Source organism: Meleagris gallopavo, chromosome 2, assembly GCF_000146605.3.
Source record: "Meleagris gallopavo isolate NT-WF06-2002-E0010 breed Aviagen turkey brand Nicholas breeding stock chromosome 2, Turkey_5.1, whole genome shotgun sequence".
Lineage (NCBI taxonomy): Eukaryota > Metazoa > Chordata > Aves > Galliformes > Phasianidae > Meleagris > Meleagris gallopavo.
In genome coordinates, this window is record NC_015012.2 from 18,361,447 (window position 1) to 18,372,051 (window position 10,605).

The following is a 10,605-nucleotide window of genomic DNA, read 5'->3' on the forward strand; positions in this document are numbered from 1 at the left end:
TTTTTTTCTTTCTTTCTTTTGTTTTTTTGTTTTTTTTTTTTCCTTTTAACACTGATGATCCTGGGTTTTTGTTTTTCTTTCTTTCCTCCTCGCTCTCTCTTTCTTTTTTCCTTGGTTATTATTTTTATTTTTATTTTTTGATACACACACGTCACGTTGTTTCTGGGATATCCTTTAGCTGCATTTGCAAGACTTTACAATCATGTTGGACAGCTGTTCAATTTTGGGTGTTTTGCCAATGTAGTAGAGGATGGTGAGGGGTTCTAAATCCTGGGACACGCAGCACGGAGAGGCAGAAGCTTCTGGATTTATGGTGTTATACAAGCTGAGTACCTAGAAGGAGAAAGGAAATAAGAGATTAAGACAGATTCCTCTGCCTGCTTCACTCTGGAAAGCAAATTCCTTTCTGCATCACTTCCTCCTCCAGTGCCTGGGAAAAAGCCCAGTGAAATCAGAAGAAAGATGCCTGGATTTGAATATTTTTGCATGCTTCTCCAGTTCAACCTGGTGTCACAAATCATCTGAGCTTCCTACTGTTTTATACCCACAACCTTAAATCTTAAAACATGTATGTACCTGCAGCCTGACTTGAAAGCGTAGCTCTTCAAAGCTGCACACATGCTGTATTGACAGGGAAGGAAGAGACTGAATGACTTTTATCTGCAACCTCAGACTGTCATTTGCTGTTACAGGATTTTGGTTTCACAAGAGCACCAAAGGGAGAGGAGAGTCCTTCAGCACATGAGTACTGCTTTGCTTCTCATCCCTGGATACTTTTCTGTAAATCCACTAATGCAACCATTCAAGAACCATGACTACTTCCTCAGTAGTCCAACTGAGGATCAGCTGTGGCTGAGGATCAGCAGCACTGGTACTTTATGTCACATTGGATTCATATGCATGGTTCTCTGCAAGGGAAGTATGTAGGGTTACCCACTGATGATTCACAGGTATTTCCGAGGATGCCATTAATGTGTTAGCTAAACACTAAATGACCTTTTCCTAGAGCTTCAACACAACATTTACAGCTTTTAGAGACAGAAGACCTGTTCAGGACAGCAACACTAACTACTTTATTAAGCAACCTCTGCCTATTTGGGTGCCTATCCAAACCACATATTTGTGATCATGACAGTTATTCTTCCTCTTTCCTTTAAAAACAAGTGCTGCTCCCAACAGTGTACACTACTACTCCACACAAGCATGGAAACATAGGTTCTATTAAAAAATATTTATCACCGTCAGCTGACAGCCACTGCTGATACTACAATGCCACAGCCACTGACAGTTATAAAAGATATCTATACTTAGGTCTCTACCTTCTGTCTTTACAGACCAAAAAGAAAGCAATCCCTCTCTTGAAGAGGCTGACATTGATCTGATATTTTAAGGAAGGAAGATTAGTAAAAAAGGAGACATCATCCTTAGTACGGACCTGAGGGTGAAATACTTTCTTTATGACAACTGCAGTGCAAATGCCTGCCTCATACATTTAGAGTCTAGACACCAATATTGACAGTTGAGAAAAATAAGCACTTCACAGCAGAATATCAATCATTATAAAGCACTTGGCTAGAATAACCCATCCAATCCCTACAATAAAAGATTGTATCCCAACCATCTATCAGTTCATAAGCATCCCAGACACAAGGTCATTCTTGCTCAAATAAATTTTCAATGTACAAGAATGAATGCCTCTTTTGAAAAAGTACATCTATCCCTACCATCATCATGAAATTCAGTATAGTAGCAGATCACTAACAATACAAAAAGAAAAGAGCAACTCATAAAGTGGGTGAAAATTGGATGGTAAGACTAAGCCCCATAATCATTTTCTGAGTGCCTTGGCTGAGTGAGGGAACTCATTGCCATTTTGCATTCATGCTCTTTACCGACTGGTCCCTTTTCAGTCAGCCTTCCAAAGTTGTATCATGCTTATTGTCACAAAGAGTATTGGATACATTCATACATTGTATTGATGACCATACTAAAAAAATGTCTCTCTGGATCAATATATGACTTCAGCTTCAACTCCAGTCTGAGGGCACATGCAAGCCCCTCTTTAGGGTCATATTTTCTTATTTACTGAGATAACACATGGAAGCTTCAGGTTCTTGTACTGATGACAGTCCTAGAAACATATTTCACCCTACAGTTATAAAATAGAAGCTAGCCCATGTCCCTAAGCGCCACATCTACCCTTTTCTTGAACACCTCCAGGGACAGTGACTCCACCACCTTCCTGGGCAGTCTGTGCCAATACTTCACCTCTCTTTCCAAGAAGAAATTTTTCCTAATATCCACCCTGAATCTCCTCTGGCACAACTTAAGGCTACTATCTGCACCAAAATCTTTACTTACTCTGCTGTGCTGAGTATCTGAGCTCCATAAATATGGGCAGGCTCCTGCACAGAAATTGGCATGATATCCTTTAGGTTCATGAATCCATTTCCAGCCAAGATCCCTCTTGAAGTCAATATAAAGTGGACGCAGGCAACAATTATCCTGCACATTCCTGGAAAATAAAATACAGACAAATGCATTGGCTATAACAAAGACAACAAAGAAAATAAAAATAATCCAGTTGTTTGCTCCCTGAATGATGGTTTAAAAACAAGTTAGAATGCCAGAAATTCACAACCTAATCACATCTGTCGTAGTTTATATTGTAAATGAAATGAGATGCTCATACATGGCAAGATTTGCTTATAGAAAGCTAATGGAGGATCACTGAAGTACTTTTCTCCAGGTCCTACTGAGTCACCTCTCAGCACAGCAGAGATGATAGTTTGGTTATAACTATGAAGCTGACAGGCTTGGGAATTACCCCAGGTGGAATACAGTTTCTGCATTCTGAGGTCCTAACCTTCCTCTTCAGGCACTGTCTCCATGGGAGTGGAGCACACTGGGCAGATACCCTTTGGGCATGGACACTGTGGGTCTGTGAACAAGGACCATGCTCTGTAAAATGCCTACCATAAAGAAACGTTTGCTTACATGATAAACAACTGGATTACAATTCAGAAGCTGGCACAGTTTTGTAAAGTATACTAAATATAGATGCATAGTTACCTAAAACAATAGGCAGCATCTAGAGCACGCTTCTTCCGCCGACTGGGCTGTTGCGACTCAAGTCTGTAGGAGGGTAACAACATTAGCAGAAGATGTGGGGTCTTCCCACTGTATTTTTTCCTATTGGACTTTAAAGCTTTCACATCACCACTGGAATATGTGTAGTCATCAATACCTTCAAAAAATACATTTTGGTGATAAACATTATGTTGCTATTTTCTTCACAAATTAAATAAACCATCTCTTTAAAAAATGCTATCAGAACCTGGGCAACAATGGCATCAACTGAACACATTTAGTGGGAAAGTTGAGCCAAATTTCAGCCCAAGATCCCAAATATATTCACAGTTCTCATGCATCTATTGTATCAGCCCTCCCATATTCATAGCCACTTAATGGCACTTCAGAACACTTACCAAAATTGTTGAAACGAATAACAGAAAAGATATGTGGAGTCCCTTCAGCCAGTGCATTTACATTGCTTAAACCAGTTTCAAATGCCCGAAGCAATGATGCTTTTAGTACTTCACTTAGGGCAGTATTCTAACAGCTTGCAGTCTTCTACCAGCTGTGCACCTTTCTAAACCTTGTAATAGCATTAAAGCTGCTCTGGATAATCAACATGCATTTCTCACTGCTTACTTTCAACTCATTAGTTTTCTCTATCACTTTATGTCTTTCTAATGCCTATAAATTCTCTGTCTCTCACTGTCAGTTTATTAAATTCTGCTAATTCTCTCAAAATCTGCTTTTCTATCTCCTTCTTCTGTATGATCATGGCAAGGACATTGATCAAACTATTTATTCTTGCAGTGAAAATCAATGATCTCATATTTTGTATTTTCCCTTGAAACTCTAACTGCCTTACTAGCTTTCTTATCATAGCAATAGGATGGGCAAAAGAACCCAAGTTTTAGCCTTTCGCAGGAATTAAACAGCTCATGTTATGCCTGTCACTGAGAACCTTTTGAAAATTAACCTCCTGAACCAGATAATGCTATCTAAAGGAAAAAAGTTACTTTTTGTAACATGCAAAAATAAAGAGATCAAATATCATACTAACATTGCTTTAAAATGCACACAATGGCTTTATTCATATCTACAATCCATGTATTTACTTAAGAGAAAAAAATTCCAATGCAGTGAAACAATGGTTAAATAAATGTAATATTTGACAAGGAATACAGCCAAATCCTTGGAAAACCAATGAACCAAATCATGATATATTTGAATAAATGAAAACTTGATAAACAGCATGAGTTGATTCTACTATAGGATCTACTTCAATACGCACTGATTGATGATAATTCTGGCATCATCAGTTAAATAACATTTCCCTATTAGAAAGTGAAACCTGAATGGCTCAAAAACATACTGGAGCATATGCTTACTATATATCACTTTGTCTGCTGTCAACAGAAAGACTATATATCCATAACCCTTATTACATAATTCTTTTTATTACTTATTCAATCCAATCTTTAAGTTTTTATCAAGCTATCAGCATAAAAAGCATTTGTGCAACTAATATATGAATGACAATAAATTGCCAATGCCAGTGATGGAGAGTGTATGTATTGAGATAACCAATATTATGTAATGTAGTTCTATTGACTTCACCTGAGACTCAGACTTACACTGCTTGAAGTGGGAGCACACTGAACAGACATACCTCTTCTGTTACTTCAACCCACAACTCACTTGGAGTGGAGCATGGTAGCACATTTATTCAAGTCTGGCACCTATTCTTCAGTTATTTCTGAAGCAACTGATATCATTGTTCAGATGAATTTTAATATTACTGATATAAATGAAAGAAAAAAAAAAATGCTGGAGTTGCTCACTGCTTCCAAATAGCTAGAAGCACTTCTGCAATTATTTACAAATACCGGGGTCCTTCATACAAAAAAAGAAGGTGCCTCTGTAGGAAAACCAGCCTACTACTGCCTTAGCTACAGTTTAGAAATTTGCCATAACAAGTATTGTTTTTTAAAAACATTCTTAAAACATACCATGCTCATACACATCTACAACAAGCAGCTTACGTGTATGCAAAATAGTATCTTAATTGGACTCTTCAGTAATCTTCTCTACTGAAGCCTGAACAGTTGCAGTGCTAGGATGGACAGCAAAGGGTTTATTCTGAAAGTATTCAGTAAATTTTCTCATGATTATCCAACAGTGGATGGTCTGCTGTGCATTAGTCTTTCCTGCATCCAAAACTGTATATGCATAAATCCAGTGTGGATGCTGCAAACTTTAACAGAGATATTTAAGGACACAGCAGCTGTGAGCATGGAATGAGACAGCTTACTCATGCCATTTGGTTTTAGAGTAGTTCAGTTGGTTTTAGAACAGTTCAGCTGACAGTTATACCCTTCTGCCTTTAACACAATTTCCTATTAGTTAAGATTCAAGATTCTGAAATAAGTAAGTTTTCCATCAGGTGAATCCTATTTTAGAGAGGTAAGAGATATTTCCCGCCTCCCCAGTCAGTTACACAACAGTAAAGAAAAATATATTTTTCAGTTGTTACCTGCAAATCTTGCTTCAAGCTCCTCACTTTTATTTGGGATGATATAATTATTGGAAGGCACAAAGGTGCAGCATGGACAATGTAAGCTTATCTTAAATCCAAGGTTCCTGTCTGCAAAACATGAAATTAAGTGGAATAGGTTTTTATGAGTGGAATGAGCCTGAAATGCTGCTGAGTTAATAAATGACAATTTGGGGCAGGAGTGAAGACAAAACACTGCTTGTCACCTCTGTGATGGAGCCATTCATGCACAGCCTCAGTGACATCAAAAGACAACCATTCTCCTTCAGCTCTTGTTTTAACTACTTTGCTGTCAATGTAGCGCTGTCCTGGTGACGATAATTCTTTCGATTTCAGAACCTGCAAGAAATAACAAATATGATTGTCTGCAGGTTACTATTTAGCAGATTTGCATTAAAGTGGACCACCAGCATTATAAAAGAGCAGAAGAAATTATTACAGCTAAATTTCTATGCAACAAATGTACTTTCAGTCAAGTTTTCAGTACTGAGAGAAAGTACAGTATGTCTTAGTTTCGACAGAATCATTACTATCAATTACAATGGCAATAGCAACAAGGATTTAATAGTCTGACTACTGCAATAAAGGTATTTGGCTAATGGGGTCTTTTTCACTTCCCTTAGAATAGCCATCAGTTGCTCCACACTTCAAAGTCCTCACAGGACTACCATGCCATAGTTCTGCTCTGTTGCTACTGCAGTGTATCTTGCAGTTACGATGTCTGACTTTCAAAAGCCAAGTAAGTATGCACATATTTGCTTCCTAGTTTACAAGGAATCTTCTTTGGGTGTGTGGGGAGAGGAAGGTGATGAAAAAACACCTCAAGAAAATAAGCTTTTGTCCCCAGGCAAAACATGCCATCACATACTTCTTCCTAAGATAATTCACACAGGATAACTGCGCTGAAAATTTGTCCTGCAACAATAGTGGTCAGAGGAATCACAGCAACTGGAACATCAAAACAGAGGCTATTCCACCTTCTTTAGTAAAACACTGGCTAGAGTATATCCAGCAGAGCACCAACTATGAAGACTAAGGGACTGGAAAACCTCTCCTATGAGGAGAGTTTGAGAGAGCAGAGATTTTTCAGCCTGAAGAAGAGAAGGCTCAGGAAGAACCTTATCAATGTGTGTAAATACCTGAAGGGATGATGCAGAGAACATGGTGTCAGGTTCTTTTCATTGGTGCCCAGCGGGAGGACAAAAGGTAGTGGGCTCAAACTGGAACACAAGTGGTTCTATCTGAACATCAATACATATTTCTTTACTGCATAGGTATCAGAACATTGAAATGGGTTGCCCAGAGGTTGTGGAGTCTCCTCCTTGGAGATGTACAAAAGCCACTTGGGCAACCACAAGGTGTCCTTGCTTGAGTAGGGGGTTGGACCAGATGACCCCTACAGGACCTCAACCATTCTGTGATTCTGTTCTATCAAAAGCTAAAGTACAAAATAGTCTATACACTGAAGATATGATATTGCTTACCCTTAACTAATCAGTAGATCATCAGCACTTTCAGTACTGGTTACACACTAAACAGTACGAAAGCACTGTCTATACAGGTTACCTGTGGGCATGCAAAATCAGCCAGGTGTGAAAAATGGCCACACAAAGATCTGTGTAACAGATGATTCTGCTTCTGTCCAAACCTGGATGCCAGCTGTGTTTGTATTTGAGACAAAAGTTTCAGCGAAGTCTGCTGCTGAGCATGCAATAAAAATTACCTATACAAAAATCTTCAGCTCCTCCCCTTCAGGGCACAGAACTGCATGCCTGGAATTTCAAGTACTCACAGTCTTCCTTGTATCTAAACAACTTGAGTGACTGCCTTCTCACATACAAGCATAGGCTGCTATTATGTACCTTACCTCTAGGATGAAAACAATGGTGCTTTCAGCTGTTAAAAAGTTTCTGGTTTCCGAATTATTGCTACATTGATAGTTTTGTGATGCAGGAAGTTGGAATGCCACACCATGTTAAGTCAACTCCAATAAACATACCATACGATAACAGCACTTCTGTAACTTTTAGCATACCAGTGGTGTGAGTTTGTATTTTGTTTTGGGTTCTTCCACTCTTTAGCCATCCAAGTCCATCTCCAAATGAATAACTCTCAGACATGTCTCATTGTTTCCTCCCATTTTCTCAGCCCAGACCAGCCTGATTATCTAGCAAACCATTCACACAAAGCAATGATGAAACTGCATAATGTATATGTAGAAAGGTATTTCAAAAGAGGTGTGAAACTACGTCACCGTAATAAAATTAATCTTTTCATAATGAAACAGAAAAGCAAGCTTGAAAAAGCCAGACTCTGTCCAACATATAGAGATTCCTCCCTCTTTATTTCAGATGAATGCTGGATCTCTGAAAATCCAACAGTGCAGCAGCAGCTCCTACAGCATCAATTGTACTAGAAAAAGAACAGCAATCTGATAAGCTCTTTGCCTTTCTCCTAATCATCACGTTTATAGCAGGAGAAGGGAAGAAGAAAGACATGAGAAGATGTTGGCCCCGATCCAGAAAATTAACAAACATCGCTAGTAGAGGATGCTAACGTCTCCAGTAGAAATTGAGGGAACTCAAACATTCAACACTAGGACTCCTTTTTACAGGGCACCCTTCAAACAAAGTGTTTGAACAACTGTTTACAGAGAATCTGGCAGCAGCAAGGGGACTACCATTGCCCAGAAGTGCCAGAGAGATGAGACAACCCAAAATCAATGCTGGGAAAGTCCCAGAGAAGTACAAATATAACTTTGCCTTCCCTTTGGTCTTTATCAGGTCAACTCAAGTGTTTCTGAGGACGTAATGCAGCTGTCGCTCTGCAGCGATGTGTTGGGGGTGCAGGGGCAGGGGAGCAAATGGGACACAAGAACTTGGCTAATTTTTCTTCCTTTCTGCACAGTCATATCTTTTCACTGACTCCAGAAACTGCATACCTCACAGTTTTGGCAGTGATGTAAGGATCTAAAAGTAAGCAATGTGCCAAAAGTAATCTCTTGCTGTTAACTATAATTGGTCTTAGATGTGTTTTGAAAACTCAGTTGTGCTTTGGTTTCCAAAAGAGAATGTCTTTATCCCAATCTCACTCCTATGAAAGGACAAAGTCAAGGACTGGACACCAACTGGCATGAAAGGCATCTATAGAAGTACAAAGATCATCGCTACACGTATTCAACAGCAGAAAACATCCATCCTGACCCATGAACTGAATTATAAGAAAAGTGACTGCACGTTTCAGAACTGAAGGTCAGGATGGACAGCATAGACTAAAAGAGCTGAACATAATTCATCCTTCAATGTCTACAGTATCTGAAACTTAGGCTTCTCTCCTTATGGTTTATGTAGTGAGTTCAGGAAAAAAGTTATGAAAAATGAGCTAAAAAGTCAAAAAACTAAGTATAGCATAAGTAATTTCCACAACTGACATCATGCATTAAACAGGCACTAGTAATTCTTAAGCAAAATGTTGCTGACTATAATATGAGTGCCACACACAGCGAAATTAGCAGGCCTGCTTCAACCTCAAGCAAAAATGATCTTTTAGCCTCACTGTTTCCATTTCCTTTTGTGTGTGTGTGTGTGTGTGTGTGTGTGTGTGTGGAAATTGCAATCCTAACACAGTGCTAATGGATGATAAAATCCTAGGCTCATCAGTCTGTTTCCTCCCACAAACCCACCAGATGAATGGCTCTCTTCACTTTTCTACATTGCGTCCTATTTCCACCCACGCTGAAGCAACTACTTCCTGCACAGTGAGAATTAAAATGGCCTCTCTGTGGGAACCTATCAGAAAGTCTTAAGGTTAACAATACATTCTTCAAGCACGCTTCCAATAACTTATTACGTGAGATATATTTCCTACTAGATCAACTGGCTTAGTTAAAAAAAAAAAGAGAAGAAAAGCCTTTTGTATGCCTTGCAGCTCTAGCGCTTGAAAGCTTGTCTACTTCTTCCAACTACACTATAGCTCTTAGAAGAGATATTACCCTTACCTATAAACATTGATTTGTCTGTAAACATTGGCTTGCCTTTATGCTTAGTCCATTGCAACCACATCTAACATAATCAAAAATGTTGTTGCTCAACTTGTATCTGCAGGGTGCCTGAAAGGTGAATGTCTTTGTCCAACAGTTTTCAGCGCTCCAAGTAAATTAACATAAGAAAAAAGAACACTGGAGAGAAAGAAGACTGAACTAAAATTGTAGTTCAGTTTTTTCTCATTTCCTCCTGGAACAGCATCCAAAAAATCTATCTTCAAGAGACAGGAGGACTTTGGTATGTCTATGGATTATGACCTAGATTGCTAGAGCTTTCAGGGCTGGGAGTATCATGAAGGGGAAGAGCATACCACCTACACATAGAAATGCCATCCAATCACTTGCTAAGTAGGAGAGAGAATTTCCACACAAATCATCTCACCCCTCTCACTTACAAGTGTACGCACAAGTAGCTGACAATGCACAAAAACTGCATGAATGCAGGTATGAACATGCACACCTTCATACATGCATGAGTAAAAGCTCAAGACAAACAAAACTCAAAATTCATGTTGTGCAAAATCTTTACAGTTTCTAAACATGTTCTTCCGCATATATCTCTTTATTCAGTCTCTTCTCCAACAAAGTGATAATGCAATGCTGCCTTTTATAGAAAAGGATTATGCATAGGCATATGATCACATTATAAAAGGATCAGCTGAATAGGTAGAATGGTTACAAAAGGAGTATCCAGCAGATTTCTAGCACAGGATGCAGAATAAATTTCCTTCAGTATCACTGCCATTACTTTTACGAACAATTTGGCTTTGTCTGCCCTCCTTTTGTATGTAATTCTTTCCTTTCTCATGTAGGCAAATATTTAGCTAAAACTTCATTAATCTCTACTTGACAAAGTAGCTTGCATACTCAAGCCTTGCCTTCCAGCTGTCATTATTATGGGCACGCACTTCAAACTTTGCTCATCCTTTTTTTT

General features: G+C 38.9%; 1 protein-coding gene across 1 annotated transcript in view; it reads right to left on the reverse strand.

Moving 5' to 3' along the window:
- Positions 1–55: 55 nt before the first annotated feature.
- The window catches only part of TGFB2 (transforming growth factor beta 2), a 60,967-nt gene continuing 50,417 nt past the window's right edge, over positions 56–10,605 (reverse strand). The window contains exons 3-7 of the mRNA XM_010706695.3: positions 5,836–5,968; positions 5,609–5,719; positions 3,073–3,247; positions 2,362–2,515; positions 56–333 (exon numbers count right to left, since the gene is read on the reverse strand). Of these exons, the coding sequence (XP_010704997.1) occupies positions 175–333; positions 2,362–2,515; positions 3,073–3,247; positions 5,609–5,719; positions 5,836–5,968 (732 nt within the window). The 3' untranslated portion in view covers positions 56–174. The remainder of the gene's footprint in view (positions 334–2,361; positions 2,516–3,072; positions 3,248–5,608; positions 5,720–5,835; positions 5,969–10,605) is intronic.